Genomic DNA, 25,601 nt, shown 5'->3' with positions numbered 1-25,601 from the left:
ATCATAACACATTATGTTTTTATGACTAAAGCTCTAGAGGTTAGAGTCCTTGTCACATGGCGTTTTGACTAAAGTCTTAAAAACCTAGAGGCTGGAGTCCTTGTCAAACGGTGTTTTTGACTAAATTCCCAGAGGATTTGAGTCCCAGTTAAACAAGGTTTAACTGAAGTCCTAAAAGGGGCGCGGGTTTTAATGTTTTTATCTTTTTTAATCATTTGTTTTCAAAATCTCTTTCTCTTTCTCACTGTTTATTACATTCTGTTTTTATTTTAATTATGTAAAGCACTTTGAAATGCCTTGCTGCTGAAATGTGCTATACAAATAAGATTTGATTAATTGATTTATAGATATTTCAATCCAACTGCTTTTGAATAGAAAACCAGTCTAATATATGTGGAATTTTTAAGAGAAACTTCCCTTTTCTGTACACAAAGTCTTTCTTAAAATCAACATGACTTCTTTAGATATTGGGATGTATTTTTTCCATTATCGTACTTTGGTTTTATTGAAAATATACTTTTGCACCATTTTCTTCAATGTTCCGGTTCATTGCAGAATAGCTGTTTCAGGACATCTCACCCAGTGGATCAATTACAATTTTCTTTGGTCTGTGTCAAGAGAAAATATACTTTTGTTTTTTTACATTGGTCATCCACCCTAGAATTGGTATGAAGTCAGCTTTGCACGTTTTTTATTAGAATTTTAGAGGCCTTAGGTTTTCCTAAGTACTTTTTCTGCATACATAGCAGTCCTCTGGGGACTACTGCTGTGTTCAGTCAGGACAGCTGGCTCTCACAAAAGCACTGGGGTCTATGTGCAGTCATAAGGGCAAATGGGACAGTCCGTCACAGCCAGGTAGTTCTCAGCAGGGCGTCACTTTACACAGTAATATAGCTAAGCCTGTGTCCCAACCTCTGAACATTTACATAGTTATTTTCTGACTAGTTATAATAACAGATATCTGGATTCTGTATCAGTAACTGATGGGTTGATATTTTGAAGGATCTGAAATGGAATGAATGCTTGTGATTTGTGGGAAAATCTCGGTGAACACCAAGTTTGATCACTAAATATGAAAATAGGTTCATGGGTGCTAGAATATTGCTGAGACAATCAACCAATCGAGACAATTTTGATTATATTGATATGGTAGTTGTCATGTACAGCTACGCTTTTACTTTTGTACATGTGGGGGTCAGGAGTTTATTCATTATCAAAATTTGCAGACAGATATGAAACATATTAAGTCCCCTAAATTTATCTCCATTCCTCCAGTCAATGGATTAACCTAAATATGTGGGTGACAGTCTGAAAGCCTTCTTCATTTACAGTAATACATTACATTAATCTAAAATAATGTAAACAGTAAGTGACTGCTCTATGATGCTACGTCTACGTTGTTTTTTTGTTTGTTTTTTAATTTATCCTAGGAGTGTTCTGGACTCTCTTCACACTATCCTTTATCTCACATGCCTGGATTAAAATATCACTGAGGTAGCGTGGGGGTGGAAGTGTCAGTCTCTTGAGTGGAGTTTTGGTTTTGTTGGCAATCACAGAAAAAGTGATTGATTCAAAGTGTTGCTAAGCAGCAGTGGCGTTATTGTGCACACCCAGTCTTTGTCCTGCCGCTCCACGGGTTTGAGAGGTCATACATGCCTCAGCTGCTTGTGGAAAGTCCTTGTTGTGGATAATATTTAGTTTTGAGAGGACATCGGAAGCAAACAGTGACTCAACTTTGTTTTTATCAATCAGACTGGAGGCCTTAGCGATAAAGAAATGAAATAAGTTTTAATTTGCGTTTATTTTACTCTTCTGTTACCATTTTTGGTTAAGCTTTGAGAGAGACTCTGTGTGTTTATTTGACTTAATAACTTTTCAAAAGCATAGCAGACCTGGTTTATGTATGTCTTAATGTGTGTAAAGGTCAGTTGTACTGACTCAACACTTCTGCGTGTGGGCGTACAAGTCTTTTTTCAGCTGCTCAGACATTACATCAGGATCTTCTATAACTTTAAAAGAATTTGTACCCCCTGAATCATACTTTTTACTACTCTAAGTCACTGATGTTGAGGATAAAAAGAAAGAAACAAAGTGTCACTGAAACCATCTATTATATCCTGCTCTGTGGATCATGACACATTTTCCTTCAGGTGAAACCTGAAACTTCTGCAGGCCCGTTAGTGTAAGAGCAGAGATGCATCATCCTTCCTGGAAGGTGATTACTTTGAGTTTTCCACTCAGCAGAGATTTCTAATCTTTGTTTTCTGCGCATACTTACATCTTTGTATGGCATCTCCGTGTCACTATCACAGAATCAGGCTTAAGAAACCCTAGCCTCTTTTACATCTTTGTGTTATTCCCTAGCTTATTTTAAATCCAAGTGTGTTTAATGTGTCTGACATAATTCACAGTGCTTTACACGTAAATATATGGAAACAGGTAATAGATAAAAAAAACCCAATGAAATATCTGGTCAAAGTTTAGTATGACATAAAAAGTTAAGATTATATTTTAAAGCAAATGAATAGCAAGTACATGATGAAAATGGACTGTACACTTTAGTAATGCTTCCACAAATAGTAATGAAGAAGCAAACCATTTTAAAATAAAATATGCAACATTTTTTTTATTTTTTAGCCTTTTTCATCTCAGTTCTAGCAAACTACGTTGATATCATGTAGCTATGTTTGATTTACTGATAATGAGAACATTCCTTTTCTGCATGTAGCAACAAACATGATGTCTTTTGTTGTAAAAAAAAAAAAAAAGAAAAGAAAAAAAACACCAGTTAGTATCTCAAAGTCAAACAGAAAGAGAATATTACTTTCAGGATTCAGTTGTGCTTCTGCTTGGGTTTTATTTGCAACTTGGAAAACAATGAGATTTTCTAATTATTGTGGCGCTGACTACAAGTGGTAAAATAAGTCAATGTGTTTCTGAAGTGCCAGTGAAAAACAACATAGAATCTTAAAAATCCAGTGTTTTTCAAATTCATTTTAGCAGAACCAGATTGCAATCATGTTTTCAGTGTAGAAACTGTGTTTAAATAATGTTAATATCAGTAGTTTTTTTTTTTTCTATGTAGTCTGAAGATCAAAGAATATAAAAAGCTCTTTAAAACTAAAAGGTATCAACTACAAATTCCTATTATTTCTTCCTGTTTCCTCTTGTTTTATTCTTCTTCATTTGGTTGGATGTAAAAGCCCTATCGCACATTTGGCACAGCTTCTGGTGTTAAATTACCTGAGCCCTGTGCCTCCCTCAGCATTCCACTGTAATTAAGAATATCTACAGGGTCCACAGCGACTGCAGGGCAAAGAGAGAAAAAAGGGAAAACGTGTATCTGTTTCAGCATATTGTGATGTCATCAGTGAGAGCTGGTTCGGTGTGTAGTGTGTGTGTGTGTGTGTGTGAAGCTTGCGCGTGCTGCTTCCCCTCCCCATTCTCTCAGTCGCTGAAAGAAGAAAGACGGAAAGTGAGTGACTGTGTCAGGATGTGGAGGATGGCTTAGAAATGAAGTCATATGGGCCGAGGAGAAATGAGGGGGAATTAGAATGAGGGGGGAAAGGGTCACATGTCCACCAATCAACATGTGCCGGAGCAGCTCGGAGCACAAATGGAGTTGTGGCAGATGTTGTCTGAATAATGAGCGGGGGCGGGGCATGAAACCTTCTGCCAGGAGGGTGTCTGTCAGTGCGAGGGGAGCGATGTGAGAAGAAGGGCAGGCTTTTTTTTTGTTTATCCCGGAGTACCAGCTCCCCTCAGAGCTGCTTGTATTTTCAAGCAGAGCTTTCGGGATTTGTTTGTGGATATATTGTTTGTTTGTTTTTTGTTTTTTTTAAGCTTTTTTCATTCGGGTAAACTGGATGCTGTGAAGATTCTGGAGGAATAAGGGAGCACTTGGGACAAGAGGAACAGACAATAAGTTTTCACGAAAGCCTTGAGGAATATTTTGGGAATTGGTGCCTCTACAAAAAGGCAGGACTCTGATTCCTAATTTGGAGTGTAAAAATGTAACATCACTGCTCTTTAATTGTTTTTATCGGCTTAGACATGTTTGTATTTCTAAAACTTTTTACATGTGGAATACTTCAATAGAGACATTTTTTTTTATATTACTTAAAAATATAACAAGAAATGCTGAGAGTGTATTTCTTGACTTCTGAGTCAGATGATCACAAACATGTTTGTATACAGGTGCTGCTCATTTATTTTGACCTCATTGCTTAGTGTGCACTGAAGCACTGTGTAGTATACCTCTAAGGATTTCATACTGAATCTCTTCTGAGTTTTGACCAGTAACAATTGTCTGGGAAATGGGTAAACCGCTGAGCAGACCTGATTGCCTCAGACAAAACCCGTCCTGTGTTGGGAAGGGGGAGGAGGAGGACCTGAACATTGATGACTGCTACGTTCCCCAGAGATCCATATATGACACCGTGCGACTCAATGAGCAGATAGACTCTGGATCTAAGGGAAGCCTCTCTTCCAGACACTTTGCAGGGACTTTACCGTACACGCATCGCACCTTGGACCTGAGCAGCCTCTGTGGGAATGGAGGTCTCTCCACTTCTAGCTCGTTTGAACTCCGGACGAGGAAACCCGCAATTCTGGATGAGAGAGCGGTCTTCGATGGGCTCAAACTCAATGGGAACGTGACAGGTGACACGGTGCTCTCTAAGTCACGTCTTCATGGAGGAGAGAAGAAGGATCATCCTCATCACCGAAGGTCGTGGAGGACTTTCGTTCCTAATAATTTGGGAGAGTTTGCGAGCCGCAGCGGGACCCTGTGTTCCGGGACTGGGGAGAGGCCCGGCTCTATTGGTGGCAAGAGGGGACAGAGTATGACAACCTCGCTTACATCTGAAGAGGACTCAGGCCTTTATAGTCCCTCTGTTGAGAGGGACCGACACAAACACAGATCCCACAAAAGAACAGGCCCTGGCACAAGAAGCTTCTCATCCTCAGAGGCAATGCATACCTCTGGGGATCTGAAAACAGGGCGTTCACTCAGCTCAGGGCAGGAGGACTTTCCTTTCAGTCCCGTTAGGGACAACCAGTCTCTTTACCACAGCAGCAGCATGATTCAGGAGTCAAGACTGAAAGAAAATGTAGTGGTAAAGCTTAATGAAAAGGACAGCCAGAGCAATGGAGAGCATAAACCCTCCACAGGGAGGTCATCTCTGGGGTCTGGTTCCAGAACGCAAAATGGTACCTGTGGCTATCGCACTAAGGCTTTAACAGACTACGATGAGCTCAGCACTGCTGAGCTGCTGGAAGATGTATCACCTCAGGATGATTGTGAGCTGGTTAGTGTGGTGGTGACACAGCCTGAGGCGTACGGAAACTCTGTAGCTTCACCCACAGGCAGCACCCAGCCGACAGATCCATGTATGCTGCAACAGCAAGGGGCGTCCAAGTACAACATGGAGGAGCTGGAGGAATTCCTGCAATCACTGGAGGCCTGTCTCCCTAAAAGTTTACAGACATTCCAGCATGCAGGGGAGCAGGAGATTGAGGCCTTACTAAATGCCATTGCTGGATGCCCTGATCTTGAACCCTTTGGTTTTTATTGCCCACAGGTGCCTATAAATAGCATTTTTCTTCATTTCTAAGTTTCTTTCTTATTAGCTTGCCCAGCACACATTTTGGGTAACTGATGTATCTGTTTAAAGTTTATTCCTGGCTGCCTGGATTCATACATATGTGATTACATGATCTGTGAATGAGATTGTTTCCCGGCAGTCCAGCCTGGATGTCATTCACAGCTGTGGTTTAATTGTTAAATCTGTTGGGTTTTTTTTTTTTTTTAAGTCTAAGTCATTTTTTACTGTTGTCAATGTGGAAAAAATATGTAAGAGAATATCAAAGTGAAAAGAGTAATAACATGAAAGGATGTTTTAGGGCATTTAAAATTAGAGGACCTACCATTATAAATAAGTTGAGTTAACCCTTACAATCTATAATGACCCAAATTATATGTGAAACATTGTTGCTTTGTACACATTTGTTTTATTCATTCTAAGTAAACTAATTTCATTGTTGAAGTGTAGAAAAAAATTGTGTCTTGTTTGAACAATAATTTTAAAATGACTTAAAAGCTTTTATTTTGAAACGAGTATTCACTGTTTGTTCGTTTTGTCTTTAGGCTTTCCAGAAAGAAGACATTGATCCACTGCAGACGCAGCTCCATGACATCAACTCACTTGGGCAGGGCCTTATCCAGAACGCTGCAAAAGGCACCAGCACCAAAAAAATTGAGGATGACCTGGACGGCATCAACTCTAAGTGGAATACTCTTAATAAGAAGGTAGTTTCAGTTCTTATTAGTTTGTGATTGTGATGTGGATATTTGGAGAAGGACATCCTTCATAGTATTTTAAGCCCTTCTCAAGTGAGTGACTTGTTCATATTTATAACGTGTCTGCAGGTTGCTGAGCGTTCAGCACAGTTGCACGAAGCCCTGCTTCACTGCGGAAGATTCCAGGATGCTCTGGAGTCCCTTCTCAGCTGGTTGACCGATACAGAAGAGCTTGTTGCTAACCAGAAGCCTCCTTCTGCTGAATTCAAAGTGGTGAAGGCACAGATTCAAGAGCAGAAAGTAAGTGTTAATTGCATGGTGTGAAATGCATGAACACCAAAGCAATTTCGACTTTCGCCTCAGCACTTCAACACTTAAACAAACATCTAACATTTGCTTTGCCATTCATCTGACTTCGGTGACACCCATTGTTAACCATGAGAGTTTAACACAAAGCTTTTTGTGTAATGGACCTCTAATTTGCAACTGTTGGATTTACTGGTTTTCTAATTATTGCCCTTAATAACTCACTCTCTTTGTTCCTGACTGACAGCTCCTGCAGAGACTGCTGGACGACCGAAAGCCAACCGTGGAGCTCATAAAAAATGAGGGAGGAAAGGTTGCAGAACTGGCAGAGGCTGTGGACAAGGAAAAGATCACCAAAGAGATTGAATGCTTGGGAGAGAGGTGGGACAATCTGCTCAAGAAAGCTGAAAACAGGTCAGTATATACATGCACTTAACTCATAGTGCCCAACTATCTATCCATTGTAAAACACAATCGCTCATAAAGCAAGATTTCAAATGTCTTGCAGAACAAATTACATTCCTTTAACTTCTATTTGCATTTTGTACAATCAAGTTTTATGGCTTTTCAGTGTAACTATTTTATTACAGAATAAAACGGCTGATGCGTATTTCTCAAAAATAATTTACAAAAAAAGTTAGAAACCAGTTTTGTGTTTTTGTTTTCAGGCCTAGAGTCAATTCTTTAATTTGGGGTGTAATTTCTTTTGTGTACTTACATAATGACTTTTTTTTTCATTTTTAAAGTAACTTAAGCTCATTTGTATTGGATAAAGCATGTCTGTGAACATCAATATTCACGTATTGCCACAGATTCAATTGAATTTAGTTCTAGGCTTTGATTGGGCTATTTTAACATTCTATTACATGAAAATACTTTGATCCGAGCCCCAAGGTCTCCACCAGTCCTCATAGGTTGGTGTCCTGCAACTTTTAGATGTAACTCACTTGAATCATGTGATGAATTATCTCTTCAGAAGCCAGCCAAAGTCTGCAGAGTCCTTCTAATGCTCTATATGGTAACCCTTTATTTGAAAGGGTGTGCATAAGACTGACATGACACTGTTATAATTGACATAACCTGAAGGAGTATTTATGAATGTTTATAACTCTTGTCTTGAAGTGTCATGTGGTAAATAATGACACTTTTAATGCAAAGTTGCTTTAAAAATTGCATTAAAAGTGCCAACTTTGCATTAAAGGGTCATTATTTACCATATAATGCAAAGTTGGCACTTTTAATGCATTTTTGATGCAATTATTAAAGCAACTTTGCATTAAAAATATTGTCATTTACCAATGACACTTCATGACAACAGTCAGACATTCATGAGGACTCCTTCATGTTCATAACAGGAGTAATGTCATATTTATAACTGTCATGTCAGTCTTATTCTCATCCCATCAAATAAAGCCTCTCACTGTTTTATTCAGTGTTAAAAGAAGCAACAGATCTTAAGTTGCAGGAGACTGGCCTCCGATGACTGGAGTCTGGGATCCCTGATCTAAACCACTCCACTGTAGGTTTGGCTGTATATTTAGGGTCATCCGTCTGCTGGTACGCACAGCATTTTGCATGGAGGCCAAAAAGTTTTAATTTTGATCTCATCTGTCCAGAGCTTTTCCCTCTACACGTTTGTTCCCACAAACTGCAAAAAGGTTTTTTGATGTTTCTTTAAACAGTTTTTTTTTCCCCTCACTGGTCAGATTTGCAGAGTGCATGACTGGTAAACCTGCCCACATATTCTCCCAGTGCAATTATGGACTTATTTGTGTTGGCTTATCATATAAAATTTATCCAAATTAAATACGTTGAAGTTTGTGATAAGATTACAAAATGTGAAAACACAGTTTCTCCTTTTTAAACTTATTCAGCTTTTTTAAGCCTTCCATTTCTTTTCTATTGTATTTATCTGTCAGAGCTTTCTTCTCTATGTCTGTTTGCAAATAATTGACAGCTCTTTAGTCCCACTCTAAAATTGAAACTTCATTTACAATCCAGTTTATTTATGACTTCTAAACAACATTTCCTGTATCTCCTTTAATGCACATGGCAGGCAAAAGCAACTGGAAAGCATCTTGGTGGTCACCCAGCAGTTTCATGAGACTCTGGAGCCACTGACCGAGTGGCTCACGGCCACAGAGAAACATCTGGCCAATTCTGAGCCAATTGGTACTGAGACATCCAAGTTAGAGGATCAGATCACTCAGCATAAGGTAATATTAGTGCTTTTGCAACATTACCTCACTTGTTTTTTATTTTTATTTTGCATCACCAGCTTTAGTTCATTTATTTAATCATGCAGTTACATTCGTTTACATTGTTATTCTAAGTTTTTCATCATCAATCATTTCTATTTTTGTTCAGTTTTATTTTTATGTTTTTGCATCATCTCCTCCCCATCCCCTCGTTGTCCATCCACCCCTGGTCAGGGCTTAGAAGAGGAGATTATGGGTCACAGTAGAGACCTGTGTCAGGCGGTCAGTCTGGGGCAGATGCTTAAAGCTGTGAGCTCGGTGGAAGAGAAGGAGTTTGTCCAGTCCAGACTGGACGCCACCCAGGCCAGTTACATAGAGCTCCAGGAGCGATGCAGGAGAAAAGCAGACATGCTGCAGCAAGCTCTGGCCAACGCCCAGTTGTTTGGAGAGGACGAAGTGGCCCTCATGAACTGGCTCAGCGAGGTGCACTCCAAGCTAGAGGAAGTTTCTGCGGCGGACTACAAACCTGACGTTCTTGAAAGGCAGTTGGCAGAACAGCGGGTATATTCTCCTCCCCAGGCCAACCATTATGTTTTTCTTTTAAGTTACATCATCTTTGCAGCTCATATCAGATACCTGTGTGTCCTGCGTAGTTTGACACGTGCCTCTTATCTCCTCATTGACTCCCTGAAACATTTCCTTTCAGACGCTGCAGAGTGATATTGAGTTAAGGAAGAAAAATGTTGACCAAGCCATCTCCAATGGACTGGAGCTTCTGAAGCAAACAACAGGCATGTCATTCTCTTACATGAGTAGGCTTCATTTGTTATTTAGAAGCAATTAAAAAGTAATTTTATAGACATTTTTTTTCTTCTGTAGTATTTTTTAAGTGGTTTGTTAATGGTGCCAATAATTGTGCACTGGTGATTTTGGTAATAAATAAATAAATAAATAAATATATATATATATATATATATATATATATATATATATATATATATATATATATATTTTTAACATAATTTATTTCCTCCCAAACTGAACAAATGTGTATTCAAATCCAAGATTGAATTTTTCTAACTTTTTCAGTGTGTGGATTCGTGCTCATCTTTACCAGGAGTGTAAATAAATTAGCAGTTTTTATTAGGTTGAAGTTCTTGAGGTTTTAAGGTTACCCAAGCTACCAGCGACTCTGTTTTCACATCTGACGACATAACGTTTAGTTTTGCTTTTATTTTCCTTTTCCTAGGAGACGAGGTGGTCATCATCCAAGGCAAATTGGACGGAATAAAAACAAAGTATGCTGAGATTAACTCCATGAGTGACAATGTTTTGAAGACGCTGGAGCGGGTTTTGAGTCTCTCCAATAGGTTAGCGTGCACTCATGAGGACCTGAACACCTGGTTAGAGACGGCTGAGGCTGAAATGAAGGAATTTGCTGATCAGGAGCCAATGGGCGAGCATTTGATTCATTCACAAAACAGACAGAAAGTAAGACTCTTCTTTTTTATTTTTTTTATTTAGATGTGTTCAAGAGAAAAAGCCGGTTATATTATTTTCAGACTAATGTGTTCCATGTAATGTTATCCAGGCCTTAATGAAAGAGACTAAAGACCAAAAGCCTGTCTTGGAGAAGCTAAATGAGCTCAGCAGTTCACTCCTGGACCTGATCCCATGGCACACCCGGGAAAGTTTGGACAAACTGGTGACTGAAGATAATGAGCGGTACAGAGTCGTTTGTGACACCATCACACAGCAGGTCGACAAGATCAACGCTGACATCCACAAGTCTCAGCAGGTAAATCAAATTGGTTGATACATCAGGTTTTTTTGGTGTTGTTGTGTTCTTCTGTTGAACATTTGTTCAACATTTTCCTCTCCCAGTTTGAGCAGGCTGCAGATAACGAACTCTCCTGGCTGGCTGATGCTGAGGGGAAGCTGCTGTCGATGGGTGAGATAAGGCTGGAGCACAACCAAACTACAGCGCAGCTCCAAGCACAAAAGGTTAGCGCATGATAATGCAATCAAAGAAACATACACTAAACCGAGTTGCTATGTGACCTCAAACTGGATTCATTTGACTGCTTTTGTAGAATATGTCTATGGATATCATGAAGCACAAAGATGCTGTGGATGAGATTGTAAAAACTGGAAGAGCCATCATGAGCAGCAAAAACTCAGAAGAGAAAGAAGCTTTGAAGGTAATATATATATTTATTATATTATTATTATTTTTTTTTTTTGTTTGTTTGTTTTTCAAATATAATCATTGGTAGACAAAAGCTAGGGATTCTGTTGCTTTATTTTTCTTTAAAATCAGGCCAAGACCGAGAGTCTCTTGGAGAAATACGGGATTGTCAGCCAGCTGAATTCAGAGCGCTATCTCCAGCTGGAGCGAGCGCAGTCTCTGGCTGGGCAGTTTTGGGAGACCTACGAAGAAATGTGGCCGTGGCTGCAAGAAACATTGAGCACCTTCAGCCAGCTGCCCCTGCCCGCCATCGAATATGAAATGCTCAGACAGCAACAGGAGGAGCTCAGGGTGAGAACATGTTCATTGGGACTTGTATACAAAAGAAAGAGGGGAAAAATAGGTACTTAAATTCATTTGATCTCTTTCAGCAAATGCGAGAGCTAATTGCCGAGCACAAACCTCATATCGACAAGATGAATAAGACGGGTCCACAGTTGCTTGAACTGAGCCCCGTGGAGGGAGTTCCCATCAGAGAGAAATACACGACGGCCGACCAGCTGTACACCAAACTCAAGGCTGATGTGAAGGAGAGAGCAGCCAGTTTGGATGAAGCCATCTCCAAATCCACGCAGGTGGGGGGTAGTTTAGGTTTTGGTCTCCAGTTGTTGCATATTAAATGCCATATTTGAGATGGGATGTATTGTTAAAACAATGTAAAGAATGAACTCAGTTCTTGTTTTAACACAGTTTGACACAAAAAATACAGCAACCTTACGCTCTGACTAAGGGGTTTCTTTCTAATCTTGCCTTAGTTCCACGATAAGATTGACCCCATGCTGGAGTCCTTGGAGCGGATTGCTGAACGCCTGCGCCAGCCTCCGTCCATCTCTGTGGAAGTGGACAAGATCAAGGAACAGATTACTGAAAACAAGGCTGTTTCTGTGGATCTGGAGAAACTGCAGCCAGTCTATGAGACGCTGAAGCAGCGAGGTGAAGAGATGATTGCACGAGCCGAAGGAGCAGACAAGGACATATCTGCCAAAGGTATTGGATGTGCTGTGTCAGTTTAATGTGTGTTCTTCCTGTAATATTTGTATAACAAAGTTTTGGCCACCCGATTAAAAATATACAAGATAAAACAAATACATGAATAAACATAATTAGAAAATTTTTTTAACCTTTCTGCAATAAAAAAAATCTAATATTTCTATAGGAAGAGTCATGATTTCACACAAGATGTGTAAGAAATCAGTTTCTCAAACAGACTAACTGTTTTAATACAGACAAAATGATGCTACCTTTAGCTGTAGTCTGTTGAGCCTTCCTGTTACCTACTTTAAATCTTGCTCTCTTTCAATATGTCACAGCCTGGATGAACCAAAGACATGTCTTGATTTGTCATAGAAAATACTATGTATGATGTAAGCTCTTTGTTTTATACGCTCATTTTAAAACACCTTAAAGCAGCTAGCTTAACTCTTTCTCAATTAAGAGTGGTACTTGAATATCAATTAATTTACTTATTGATACTGACAGTCATGGTGTGGTCAAGGACGGGGAATAAGATTGCCCTTATCAGTTTCCACCCTGCTGGTCTCCGATCAAGATTGAATTTGCCAGTTTTTTTTAATGCTCCTCTTTAGTTGTGAATGTGCTGTATCTAAAGAAATCTTTAACTTGTCATAAAAACAACCAAACAAAAGTGTCAAAGTGTCAGACAACAACACTTCAATAATAATGCTGTCAAATCCCTTATGTTCTAGTTATCATATTTGTGACACTTTCAATATTCCCCTGCTTCAGCTGTCCAAGACAAACTGGACCACATGGTGTTCCTGTGGAACAACATCCAGGTCTTGCTGGAGGAGCGGGAAGCGAAGCTGCTGGATGTGATGGACCTAGCAGACAAGTTCTGGTGTGACCACTGCGCTCTCATCGTCACTATCAAAGACAGCCAGGACCTGCTGAGGGAGCTGGAGGAGCCCGGAGTCGACCCCTCAGTTGTCAAGCAGCAGCAGGAATTTGTGGAGGTGGAAAGGAAACGGCTGGCACATAGACAATAAAACCTAATGGGGCTTCTCTTTTAAAAGGCTTGTATTTAAATGTTTTTATTTATTTCAAAGGGCTTTAAGGAGGAAATCGATGGGCTTCAGGAGGAACTTGATGTGGTTCGGAACCAGGGTGCAGAGCTTATGACTGCTTGCGGAGAACCTGACAAACCTGTCATAAAGAAAAGTGTGGATGAGGTAACGAATAAAATTCTGTCTCATATGCAGAACTTTCACTTGGTGATACTGTGAAACATTTGTGCGATTAGATTTTATTGCTCACATGTGGACTGTTTAATGTTCCTAGGTGAATTCGGCATGGGAGAATCTCAACAAGACTTGGAAAGAACGAGTAGAGAGGCTGGACGAAGCCATGCAGGCAGCTGTGCAGTTTCAGGATGGACTGCAGGTACGTACACAGATTTGGGAGCACAAATCACCTTTGAGTACTTATTTCTTTGGGTAAATTTACGCCATATGTGAGAAGTTAAACCCGAATCGTATGCCAGATGATTTCAAGCTCAAACAACTGATTTGCGCGATAGAAGATTTAATGAGAAGACTAGTAATTTGGAGACAATAAACACCAACCGCAGTGTTGTTCTATTTTTGGTTCGGCTTAACTTCTGTATGAAGTTCATATAAAGTCTTTTAAAGTCGGCTGGTTTAACTCTGCTGAGGTTACGGATTTATTTTGCGGGTTGCTTTTTTAATTTCAATGTAAATGTTTACCCATTTGGAGGCTGTGCAGGAGAGCTGGAACTTTTCTGCATGAAATCAGATAAACCTGAGTGAAACATGACTCTGTGTGTGCGCTAAGCCTTGCTTTCTGACATCAACAATGGTTTCCCACTTTGTACACAGGGCATGTTTGACTGGGTGGATATACTGGAAAACAAACTGGATTCAATGTCACCCGTAGGCACAGATTTGGAGACAGTCAAGCAGCAGATTGTAGAACTCAAGGTACGGTTTGGTGATTTTTTTTTTTTTTTCCTTGATAATTCTCTCCTGTTTTGGGCTGTGAGATATTTTCACTGCAAGTGTTTTTTGTAACACCAGCTGTATTCATATCAGCTGTGCCCAATTTACTTCTCTTACCATTTTTTCTAAAAGAAAAGGTTCCTATGCACCTTTGATGTGCGACAACACAAACGCTGTCCTAAGCAAACAGCTCTGCTTTTCTCTGCATGTCTTTGAGTTTGTGTTTACTTGGTTTCATGGCGTTCCTTTTGTCAGGAGTTCAAAGGAGAGGCGTACCAGCTTCAGATCGAAATGGAGCGGCTGAACCACCAGGCCGGCCTCCTTCTGAAGAAGGTGACCGAGGAGGCCGACCGCTGCGCCATCCAGGAGCCGATGTCTGAACTCAAGATGCTCTGGGACAACCTGGATGAGAAGATCATCAGCCGACAGGTCAGAGCCAGGAAACGGCTGGAGAGAAGGATGGGCCAGACCGTGCCAAGTTTTAAAAATATCGCTCATTCCTTTAGTGTAATGTTGCAAAATAATTACACTTAAGATAAGTCTTTGCATTAACAACTAAATGCATTTTTTTTAAAATTGGATATTATATTATCCTTAAAAAATTATGAGTTTAATAAAAAAAAATTCAATTATCTCTGTCAGGTTTGCATTACTTTGTCATAATAGTCATAAAAACATAAAAATTGATGATTGAAAAATTAATAAGTTGATAAAATCATTTTTTAAAAATCTGTTTTTTGAGTTCTACCAACAGTTAACATTTTTACATATTTAGAATTACAAGTTCTTATTAACAAAAAATGCTTGCATTGTTTTATTCACAAACTTGGTTTATATTAAGCGTAGTACCTACAATAAAATAAATTACGAAAGAAAACTGAAATGAAAATAAAATATATATTTTTTGCCATTCCCTTTGAACATAATTCTTTTTGCATATTTAATTATTATATAGAAATTAGTTGCAGCCGCTATTTGAAGTCTAGAGCCCTGAACAATAGCTCCACCAGACTGGTGAATATGTCTTGTGTATGTCAAGTGCTTTCACTAAATGCCAAATCTAATGGGTCAATCTGTCATTAATCCAGCACAAACTGGAGGGGGGGCTGCTGGCACTGGGCCAGTTCCAGCATGCACTGGATGAGCTGCTGGCCTGGATGAGCCACACGGAAGAGCTGCTGAACGAACAGAGAAAAGCGGCAGGAGACCCCAAAGCCATCGAGATAGAGCTCGCCAAGCATCATGTACAACAAATCTCCTTCACCTTTCATTTAATTGTTTCTTTGCAATTATAGACACTGTATCCTAAGGTTGAAAATATATCCACATTGGGTTCATACACATTTTTTTTTTTTTTTTTGAGTCATCTCTGCTTTTTCCTCCCGAAAGGTGCTCCAGATAGATGTGTTAGCCCACAAGGCGACCGTGGAGACGGTGAACAAGGCTGGTAATGAGCTGGTGGAGTCCAGTGCCGGAGAGGAAGCCTCCAGTCTGCAGAGCAAACTGGAGAATCTGAACCAGAGGTGGAAGGCCATCCTGGAGAAGACGGACCAGAGGAAGCAACAGCTAGAAGCGTCTCTGCTTCAGGTTCTTATTCATTTCACAGAAACTTCACTTTAGCTTTAATAAACTGTGATCCATTAGTATCAACCCAAGGAAACAAGTACGTTACAACTAAGTCCCAAAGTTCTGTTGGGGTGAGTAATCCCACGCTTTTCTCATTAATTTGACAGGCGTGTTTTTAAGTATGATATTTCTTTTAGCTAAACGAAGAAAGAAAAGGAGAGAAAGAAAGAGAAGTCTTCAAAATATTATTTAGTCTTGAGGCAGAGTGAATTTTTTAAAACAAGAGTGAAAGATATGCATTTCAAAGGTTCGTCTTGTTTAAAATTAGGAGTTTATTTTCATCTTAAAGGTAGGATGTAGGGTAAAATACAGAAAAACATTACGAATTACACCCCTCGATTAAGTTCAGGCTGAACACATACAGGAATGAAGTGAAGGAATTATTAACTCTGCCCTGTTCCACTCCCAGACTCAGGTTTCTAACAATCAGCGTGTGTGTGTGCTCGAGTCACCTTTTGTCCTGACCCAGGTTGTATTGTGTTGTAGGCCCAAGGTTTCCATGGCGAGATAGAAGATATGCAGCAATGGCTGAAAGACACAGAACGTCAGCTGTTGGCATCAAAGGCTGTGGGAGGTTTACCAGACACGGCGCGGGAGCAGCTTAACGCCCATCTGGTATGTGTTTAACAATATGAAAGGCTGCATGCAGATGGCAGGCTGGCGAGGAGGTGGCTGTGTCTGTGCTGCGTTTCATCTCAAGTGTGAAAATTAAGCGACACTGAAAAATACACAACTTGCAGGGAGCGACGAAAAGCCCCTCGAGTGTTTCCAATTGATTTGTCCATGCCTGACCTTATTGAATCTGAGATTGTTTTCTTTTATTTTTTTTATTTATTTTTTTTTGGTCTAGATTATGGAGACACTTCAGCAGCAGTGGTTTCTGCCCCCCCACAAAAAACCCCCAAAAAAACACAAGTGGTAGTATTTGATAGAACTATAAACAGCAAATCTCTGGAAACAGTAACTTTATCAAATTGGTAACGTTATACTGTTTAAATATTTATTGGAAACATGTTTCTTGGAGTTTCAGGCGGCTTGGCTGTGCTCATTCTTTGTCCATTTTTGGATGAAACTTGGCCTAACTGCTGACAAACAAATGGTCTTAAACTTTTTTGTTTTGCTCTGACAAAAACTCTCCTCACGCCACCGTGTTTATTTTTGTTTCAGGAGTTGTGTTCTACCTTTGAGGCCAAGGAGGAGCTTTATAGGGAGCTGCTAAACAAAGGTGGCCAGCTGCTTGCCATGTCGCCTCAGGGCCCGGACAGCAACACGGAGCAGGACCTCGCCAGCCTGAAGGAGAAATGGGAAGCCGTGCAGGCAAAGGTCACTGAGAGGAAGGTGGGTCACCGCTGTACGGCTTTTACTGCTCTGAGCAGAAATGACTCATCTCCTCTGGTCCCGGGGAGGTATCACTTACAAACACTTGAACCCTGACTCTGCAGCCTTAAAGCCTTTAATGCCAGTGTCGATAATGAAGGGTGGAAGTGCTGGCAAAGGCACTCAGGATGTGGTTTACACAGTTGATCAGGGGCAGTGCAGTTGCTGTCAAAGTGGAGCAATATTCTTTTTATATTTTCTCTTTGTGATGACCTGACAGAGGTCAAAAAAGGTAGTTATCACTTCTTTTTTTTTTCAATTCAGGACCACGTTTTCTAATTATTATTATTATTATTATTATTATTATTATTATTATTATTATTATTATTATTATTATTATTTTATTTGCCATAATAAAGTACAATCATTCTTTTATGGGGCAAAACTGTGTGGTACCTTAAAAAAGTATTCATACCTCTAAAAATGTTCACTTTATGACAACAAACCTTTTGTTTTTGACAGGATTTTTTTTTTTTTTTCAGCATAGTGCTAATTGCAACATAGGTAGAAAAACAATACGTTGCTCTCTTTATGTGAATGTTTTGTACGCAGCTCATTTTATTCAGGACTCATCTAACCTTTGAATAAACTGCTGCACCTTTTTGTAATTTAATTTCAATATTAATTTCAATATTAATTTCTGTAAGAAAGCATCGTGGAAACCCAAGAAGCACACCAGACAGGCATGGGATGAAGCTGGGAACATCTCATTGAGGTCTAGACAAAGCAAATTTTTTCCCTTACTTGCTAATTGCAATTTGTCGTGGTTGGCGGCATCATGCTGTGGGAATGCCTCTCTTCAGGTCAAGTTGATGAAAAAATTAATGGAACTAAGTATAGCACAAAACAGGAGCTGCAATAGACTTGAGAGATGGATAAACAGATGCTCAACTTACTGCAGGAAGGTGACTTTGTGTATTTCTCAATGTAGGTCGGCATAAATGTTTTTCCAAACACATCATCACTAATGTTTTACTACTTTGTATTGTCATTTTTATCTTTATTGCAACAGATATCACAAAATAGTCTAAGAAAAGGTCTTCATGGCCTACCCCTAATGCCCTTTATTTAATTATAAAAACATTTTTAAAGCAATGTAACTCAATCATCCCACGCAACAATGACTTACTGCTCTTTGATGGTCTGTTGCATATGATCCCAGTAGAATACAATGAAGTTTGTGGCTGTAATTTGATAAAATGCGAAAAGGTCTATGGGATATTTGTAAGGCTCTGCATGTTTTCATTGCTTCACACTCTATTCTCCAAAAATGGGGTATTTCTGTGTGAGTCTTTGTTGTTTTTTGTTCCTGTTGACTTTGGTGCCGTTCCTATGAATTTAGAACCTGCTAAATCTTCGAGCTTCACATAGTTGTCGTTTTGAACACAGAATGCAAATAAATTTAAAGCATAAAATATATACTTTTTGCGAGTTTTACAGTATGCTCTGACTTTATAAGGCTAGTTTTATATTTAGCAAACCGCTGATTTCCCTTAACTAGAGTTTATTAATCAGAAATGTCATCAGCGTTGTAATGTCGTTTGAGTCCAAGCCCTCTCTGCTGGGGCGAGCGGATATGATTCAGCCTCATGGATGTTTCTCTTCCTCAATTATAAACTCATCATTGCCTTTCAGTTTTGCCATTTACCCGTCCAGATCTGTCAACAGGGAAATCTGCAGCACTGAATAGTGAACTGTGGGTTATGGTTAGGTCAGTGTATATGGATTTAGAGAAATTAACACTTTCTGGTGGTTTGTCTCCGCAGGCAAAACTTGAAGAAGCTTTAACACTGGCCACAGATTTCCACAACTCTCTTCAGGACTTCATTGTTTGGCTAACCCAGGCCGAACAGACGCTGAACATGGTTTCTCCTGCTTCCCTCATCCTGGAGACCATCATGTTTCAAATTGATGAGCATAAGGTAATGTGTGGAGAGACAGAGCCTCTGGTGGGAAAGCTAATCCTGATGAAAATAAATACATTTTAGATTGTGCATCATTAGTGAATGTATTCCTGGAATAAAACCAATTGAAGCCAAGCACATTTTTTTTATCTAGCTTTTTTTTTTTTTTTTTCTAAAAAAAACAACAAAAAAAACCTGCGCTCTTTTCATTAATACACCAAACCTGAACGTCTTTCCTCTGCATGTTTTCTGTGATTGTGCAGATGTTTGTGACCGAGGTGAACTCACACAGAGAGCACATCATCGAGCTGGACAAGGCGGGCACGCATCTGAAGTACTTCAGCCAGAAACAGGACGTGGTGCTGATCAAGAACCTCCTGCTCAGCGTGCAAGGCCGCTGGGAGAAGCTGGTGCAGAGGTCTGTGGAGCGAGGTCGCCTGCTGGATGACGCCAGGAAGAGGGCGAAGCAGGTAATGCTTTATGCATTTTTATGCCGAGTCTGGCACTGGCTTGCTTCACTACTATCAGGCTTGTTTTATTATCATTGGAAAGCTCCTTGGAAACTGTATTTCAGGCCTGTTTAAAATTCTGTCGGCATGCTGTAGCTTTGTTTTTATTAGTGTGTAGAACTTCTTTCCTTAGAGCCAAAGTGCTGGATCATGTGAACATAAAGCAGGGCTTTGCAATAAATCAAGTTCAATCGTGCATTTCTCTTAACTTATTTACACTGTTTCCAATGTTTCTCTAGTTCCACGAAACCTTCAACAAACTCACGGAGTGGTTGGATGAATCCGAGAAGGCCCTGGACTCTGAAGTGGAAATTGCCAATGATCCTGACAAAATCAAGATGCAGCTGACACAGCATAAGGTGACAAATCATTTTGTAGTCCCCTTAATGTTATATCCTTATATGGTACATGCACACTCAAGCCTTCACTCATGAAACATAAACGTCTGCATGTCAGACGCGACCTTGACTGGCTGTGATTTAGTGATCATCACATTAAATCTTTTTCTTTTCGTCTATATTTAAAGCCGTTTATGTCTGTGGGTGAATGAACAGAATGTCCTTTGAAGCACTTTCAGTAAAGATTCAAATGAATGTTAGGGAGCATCGTCTGTAATGCTTTGATGTGAATATGCCAGTAATTATTAGACTTTCTTGTTGGACACAAAGCTACTTTCTCCGTCCAAGAACCTGCAGCCCATTATTGAGTTATTAAGTTACATACATGCTTTTTCTTGTATGAAATTTTGACACCAAGTTTAGCTGGTCCTGAAACGTCTGAATTGATTGATACTGATATTGGCAGATCGAACACCTAAGAAAACCAGGAATTGGCACTGGTCAGAACAAGGTTGATCGGTTCATCTCTTAACCTGTCAGGCTCCATGTTTATAGTATCATGTCCAGGACACCAATTAGGTCTATTTACACAAAATACAGCGTCAGTAGAACATAATATTTCTAAAACTGTTTATTGTATTGTTTGTTCTTGCCATGTTTGCACTGTTATGTAGGGAGATTGAGCTAATCCTATCATAATCCGGGGTTGGACCAAATCTATTTGGGATTGGATACATTTAATCTCTCTGGAGCAGTAACTGAGATTTGACCCCCTTTTGTGTTTGCCACACATAGCTTTGCATCTCCATCACAACACACACACACACACACACACACACACACACACACACACACACACACACACAGACTAGAGCCCTATTGACATTCCAGCAGTAGTTAGAAAATAATCTTTGTCTGGCTTTTCATCTAGATGTGCAGACTTTTAGCACACCTCTAAAACTGATTGTGTTTTGTCAAATGCAGGAGTTCCAGAAAGCTCTGGGTAGCAAACACTCTGTGTACGACACCACTGCTCGAACCGGACGGGCCCTGAAAGACAAAACCGCTCTTAAAGATGATAAGCAGAAATTGGACGACATGTTGAGCGAACTGAGAGATAAGTGGGACACTGTTTGTGGAAAGTCAGTGGAAAGGTCAGAAGACTTTTTTTTTTCTTTCTCTATTTTCCTCTCTTGTCTACAAAATGTAGTCAGGGCACTTTGCTTATTTATTTGTGTTCACCTGCAGACAAAACAAGCTGGAGGAGGCCTTGCTGTTCTCGGGTCAGTTTACGGATGCCCTCCAAGCACTCATCGACTGGCTGTATAAAGTGGAACCTCAGCTGGCTGAGGACCAGCCAGTACACGGAGACATTGACCTGGTTCTCAATCTGATAGACAACCACAAGGTAGGAACCTCACTCCAACAAAAGTGTGACAACATGTGTCACAGCTTTGTTGATCATGGATATGAGACGCAGTTACAAAAGCTAACTTTGAAAACATGTAAGGGTTTTCACTTTTGCACCACCGCCCTTCTCTTTCATCCTTTTAATGGCTTTTTTCCTAATCATTCCTGGTGAATAAACCACACAAGGGTTGGGCTGTGAAGATAGCTGTGTTTAAACAACTTCACAGATGGCACTATCATACAGCAAATATAGCTTTGTGGTATTGTTTGTATGTTAGGCTTGTTTCGTGCACTATAATATCACGTAGAGTGGCTTGTAAATATATTGTAAGATTCAGCACACGGCCAGAAATACAAATGAGTTGAGAGCAAAAAATATTTACGTCTTAAAATCATCCAGTCAAACTCCATTTCAAAGTCTGAAGCAACACTTGAAAATTCTCAGATGCTTTCCATTCAGGCTGACTTAGGATGAGTTATCTTGCACAGAACTGACAAGAAGTTTGTAGATGTGCAAAGATTATAGATGCATGTCCCAAAAAAGACTTGCAGCTATAATTTCAGTGACAGGTGGCTCTATAAAGTTTTGACTTGGGAGGGATGAATATAAAGATATGCCGCACATGACGAGCACACATCCTACTGTGTTGTCACATATTCTAACAAAAAGTGGAAATGTTAAAAGCAAACTAACACTTTTGCAGAACACCGTGACATTTCACTTTTTGTCGGTTTTGCCCAGTTTACCAAAAAAAAAAATATTTCTGTTTACATTTGTTTGAATTAGTGCAAAAGGTTTGAAGTGCTTTACACCGTGACAACGTCGTCTAATTGTTTCCTCTGTGCTCTTGTGACTGTAGGTTTTCCAAAAGGAGCTGGGAAAGCGGACAGTGAGCGTTCAGGCTCTCAAGCGTTCTGCGAGAGAGCTGGTCGAAAACAGTCATGATGACTCCTCCTGGGTCAAAGTTCAGATGCAGGAGCTTAGCACTCGCTGGGATACTGTGTGCAACCTGTCTGTATCAAAGCAGACTCGGCTGGAGCAGGCCTTGTGCCAGGTGAAGCACAGCCGCCGTTTCGTTGCGCGGAAGGTAAACGAGCTCTCTGAGCCTTATTGATGTTTGTCGTCTGGCTGCAGGCCGAGGAATTTCACTCTACTGTTCATATCCTGCTGGAGTGGCTGGCTGAGGCCGAGCAGAGTCTACGTTTTCATGGTAACCTCCCAGATGATGAGGAAGCTCTGCGAACGCTGATTGAACAACACAAGGCAAGCAGTGCTAATATTTATGTATTTTCTAACACTTTAGAAGGGTTTTTTTAAACCAGCTTAAATGCAGGCAAACCAGAGATTGTATGTCCTTTCACTCCTGCAACTAGCATCTGTGCTTTGCACAATAGTCCTTCTGTATATAGTATAATTTTGCAAAACTAACAAATGTTTCTTCTTTACTCAACATTTCTAACTTTAATCAGTGTGAATGACTCAGCTGAAGGGATCCATCATTCCACAGTATCACAGTCTGCAGAATTGCTTATTGATTGAGGAAAAACCTCATGAGATCAGGGTCTAAACAACCCGGTTTTTCATTGGTTGAAATATTCTATATGTCTAATCATTTTACTGCACCAACTGACAAGAGGACAATGGGTATTTTTATGTCTACTTTATTTATTGCAATGTGGATTTTTTTTTGTATCCAGAGTAGCAGTAAACAAAATAGCGGGTGCAAAACTGTTTTAAAAAAAAAATAAGCGATGAATTCCACCCCTGGCTTAGCTGTTATTTATACTGTACAATTTGATGATCACGCCACCTTCCCGTATATTATGAAACAAATCTAGCTTGCCAACATTTTTTATGATGACTTTTGCCTGAATAAACAGTCAAGACTTTGTAATTGCGACCTGTCAGCCTTGTCATCCTTAATGCCAAAAACTGAGTGCTCTAATTTTCCTATGATTTCATCTTATTAAAATAGCTCTGCATTGCTCTTACATGAAAACACGCACTAGCAATGATTTATTTTTATGTTTGCTGAAGATAAGCCAATACAAATATAAACAATGTTTTTTTTTTTTTTTTTTTTTCTGGTTTTAAGGAGTTAACTAAAAAGCTGGAAGAAAAGCGAGTCGCTCTGAACAAAGCGCCCAGTATGGGGGAGGCTATTCTCAGCATATGCCATCCAGACTCCATCACAACCATTAAGCACTGGAACACCATCATTAAGGCCAGGTTTGAAGAGGTCAGTCTGCAGCTGTTATGAAATTCCTGCCACATGTATTGGTTGGATGACACGCTTTCCTGTCCAGTTTCTTAAGCTTCTGTCAAGAATGTGCAAATTCGCATTTATTTATTCACTTTATTGAAGAATGAATTCTCCTTGTCAGGAAGGGAGCTGTTGTAGTATATGTTTTAAACAATTATTAGTGAGATCCTGTATGTCTTTAAAAAAAATAAGATGTATGTACTGTTAAGTCATTTACAATCGAATCAAGGGTTATAAATTAAAGACAAGCTGACATTTCAGAAATCAAGTTCAGTTCATTTGATTTTTTTTGTATATAATGCCGATTCAAACCCAACATCGTCTCAAGCCACAAAAACAAATCCAATTTATATATAGAAAGATGTAGTTAATTATGTCCTGTCAACCAGACAGACTCAAAGTTATATACTTCCCTGAGTTTCACACATATCACTTGAACAAATAAATTTAGAATTATTTTGAATGTTTCCAGATTTGTACACTTAATTGAGCAACAGAAAAAAAAACAAAAACAAAAAAACAATCTGACATGTTTCGACTCAGATTACTTTGTTTTATGATATATCTAAAACAAACATTTCTTGTAAATGTCCAGAAATTGTCTGAAGATCTAAAGTCATTTTGAATTACCTTTGTGGAAGTAACTGAATGTGTTTCAAAGGGCAGATCTCAGGTGTTTGTATGTGCTGCATGCATTTTCCATGAGTGCAGGTGCAGGCCTGGGTGAGGCAGCACCAGCAGCGACTGGCCATGGCGCTTACCGAGCTGCTGGCCACTCAGGAACTGCTGGAGAATTTGCTGACCTGGCTGCAGTGGGCTGAGACCAACCTGAACAACAAAGACAAAGAGACATTGCCTCAGGAAATTGAAGAAATCAAAAGCCTCATAGCAGAACACCAGGTAAAGTTTAACTGCTAAAAACAAAAAAAAAACAAAAAAACACCTCTTTTCCTTTATTTCTGATTTATTTGATGAAGGCATTTCTGGTTTTGTAGTTGTTTTGAAAACTGTAACTGTTCCCTTCCTTTGCAGACCTTCATGGAGGAAATGACCAGAAAGCAGCCAGATGTTGACAAAATCACTAAAACACATAAAAGGAAGCCAGCTCTGGAGCCCCAAATCCAGTCACACATCCCTGTGCTAGACAAAGGACGAGCTGGAAGTACGTATCCCTTTCATATCCTGTCCAGAGCGTGGTCCGAGGCAGCTAGCCAACCATTGTGTCATTGCACAGTGATGTGACATCCTAATCCTCCTCCTTTTAGCCCCTTAAATGATGTCACGGTGAATCCCTTTCTTCTTATGTAGAGTTTTATCTTTCGCTTGCAGGAAAACGCTCTCCCACACAAGCTATGTATGCATCAACGACACAAGCTCCAATTGAAACCAAGAACCCTCGAGTTAACCTGCTAGTTACGAAGTGGCAGCATGTGTGGCTGCTGGCGTTGGACCGAAGAAGGAAACTCAACGATGCATTGGACAGACAGGAGGAGGTCAATCGACGCTTCTATTAATTCAGTGATTCTTTTTTTGTTTTTTTAGAAATCTGTGCTTACTTTCATTTTTCTTTCCTTTTTGGTTTAGTTAAAGGAATTTGCAAACTTTGACTTTGATGTGTGGAGGAAACGCTACATGCGCTGGATGAATCACAAAAAGTCTCGAGTCATGGACTTCTTCCGCCGCATTGACAAGGACCAGGATGGCAAAGTGACCCGACAGGAGTTCATAGAGGGAATACTCTCATCCAGTAAGACTCCACTGCAAATCTAGTAGAATTCAATGTGCTCCCATCCATCTGTCCATCTATTTATTTGTTTATTTAATTCAGGATTCATCATTCGACTTTTTTTATTTGTGCTTTAAATGAGAAAGTAATTTAATTATAAATATGGAATTTTGGAAATGAACAAAGTCCTGATACAATGTGATTGCTCCTCTAAAGAATTCCCGACCAGCCGCCTGGAGATGAGCGCCGTGGCAGACATATTCGACAGAGACGGTGACGGTTACATTGACTACTACGAGTTTGTGGCGGCTCTTCATCCGAACAAAGATGCCTACAAGCCGTTGACAGATGCGGACAAAATTGAAGATGAGGTGATGCACACCGTCATGGCCGAAGTTCAGTGTCGTTTAATTCAAAGG

General features: G+C 39.8%; 2 protein-coding genes across 19 annotated transcripts in view; both read left to right on the top strand.

Annotated features, from left to right (window-relative positions):
- dst (dystonin) overlaps positions 1-25,601 on the top strand; it is a 115,539-nt gene that overhangs the window by 82,740 nt on the left and 7,198 nt on the right. For 16 of the 18 annotated variants that reach the window (XM_015060460.1, XM_015060484.1, XM_015060469.1 and 13 more), the window contains 35 exons: positions 6,149-6,310; positions 6,431-6,601; positions 6,855-7,021; positions 8,664-8,823; positions 9,040-9,366; positions 9,512-9,596; positions 10,055-10,296; positions 10,397-10,603; positions 10,690-10,809; positions 10,899-11,006; positions 11,126-11,344; positions 11,425-11,628; positions 11,809-12,040; positions 12,800-13,026; positions 13,120-13,242; positions 13,352-13,453; positions 13,909-14,010; positions 14,284-14,457; positions 15,117-15,272; positions 15,418-15,615; positions 16,141-16,269; positions 16,822-16,992; positions 18,798-18,953; positions 19,199-19,405; positions 19,684-19,803; positions 20,767-20,936; positions 21,031-21,190; positions 22,053-22,247; positions 22,328-22,456; positions 23,289-23,432; positions 24,168-24,356; positions 24,489-24,618; positions 24,786-24,949; positions 25,041-25,203; positions 25,399-25,553. In XM_015060460.1, coding sequence (XP_014915946.1) covers positions 6,149-6,310; positions 6,431-6,601; positions 6,855-7,021; positions 8,664-8,823; positions 9,040-9,366; positions 9,512-9,596; positions 10,055-10,296; positions 10,397-10,603; positions 10,690-10,809; positions 10,899-11,006; positions 11,126-11,344; positions 11,425-11,628; positions 11,809-12,040; positions 12,800-13,026; positions 13,120-13,242; positions 13,352-13,453; positions 13,909-14,010; positions 14,284-14,457; positions 15,117-15,272; positions 15,418-15,615; positions 16,141-16,269; positions 16,822-16,992; positions 18,798-18,953; positions 19,199-19,405; positions 19,684-19,803; positions 20,767-20,936; positions 21,031-21,190; positions 22,053-22,247; positions 22,328-22,456; positions 23,289-23,432; positions 24,168-24,356; positions 24,489-24,618; positions 24,786-24,949; positions 25,041-25,203; positions 25,399-25,553 — 5,868 coding nt within the window. The remainder of the gene's footprint in view (positions 1-6,148; positions 6,311-6,430; positions 6,602-6,854; positions 7,022-8,663; positions 8,824-9,039; positions 9,367-9,511; positions 9,597-10,054; positions 10,297-10,396; positions 10,604-10,689; positions 10,810-10,898; positions 11,007-11,125; positions 11,345-11,424; positions 11,629-11,808; positions 12,041-12,799; positions 13,027-13,119; positions 13,243-13,351; positions 13,454-13,908; positions 14,011-14,283; positions 14,458-15,116; positions 15,273-15,417; positions 15,616-16,140; positions 16,270-16,821; positions 16,993-18,797; positions 18,954-19,198; positions 19,406-19,683; positions 19,804-20,766; positions 20,937-21,030; positions 21,191-22,052; positions 22,248-22,327; positions 22,457-23,288; positions 23,433-24,167; positions 24,357-24,488; positions 24,619-24,785; positions 24,950-25,040; positions 25,204-25,398; positions 25,554-25,601) is intronic. The other 2 variants (XM_015060564.1, XM_015060522.1) reach the window with 1 other exon arrangement.
- LOC106964870 (collagen alpha-1(IX) chain) overlaps positions 15,888-25,601 on the top strand; it is a 39,060-nt gene continuing 29,346 nt past the window's right edge. Inside the window, exon 1 of the mRNA XM_015060632.1 lies at positions 15,888-15,901. The gene's annotated coding sequence lies outside the window, so the exon portion shown is untranslated. The remainder of the gene's footprint in view (positions 15,902-25,601) is intronic.

The sequence above is a fragment of the Poecilia latipinna genome, unplaced genomic scaffold, assembly GCF_001443285.1.
Source record: "Poecilia latipinna isolate Pla-1442-1.1 unplaced genomic scaffold, P_latipinna-1.0 Scaffold67, whole genome shotgun sequence".
Taxonomy (NCBI): domain Eukaryota; kingdom Metazoa; phylum Chordata; class Actinopteri; order Cyprinodontiformes; family Poeciliidae; genus Poecilia; species Poecilia latipinna.
The sequence above is the reverse complement of the archived record's forward strand: the minus strand, read 5'-3'. Positions and strand labels throughout refer to the sequence as shown.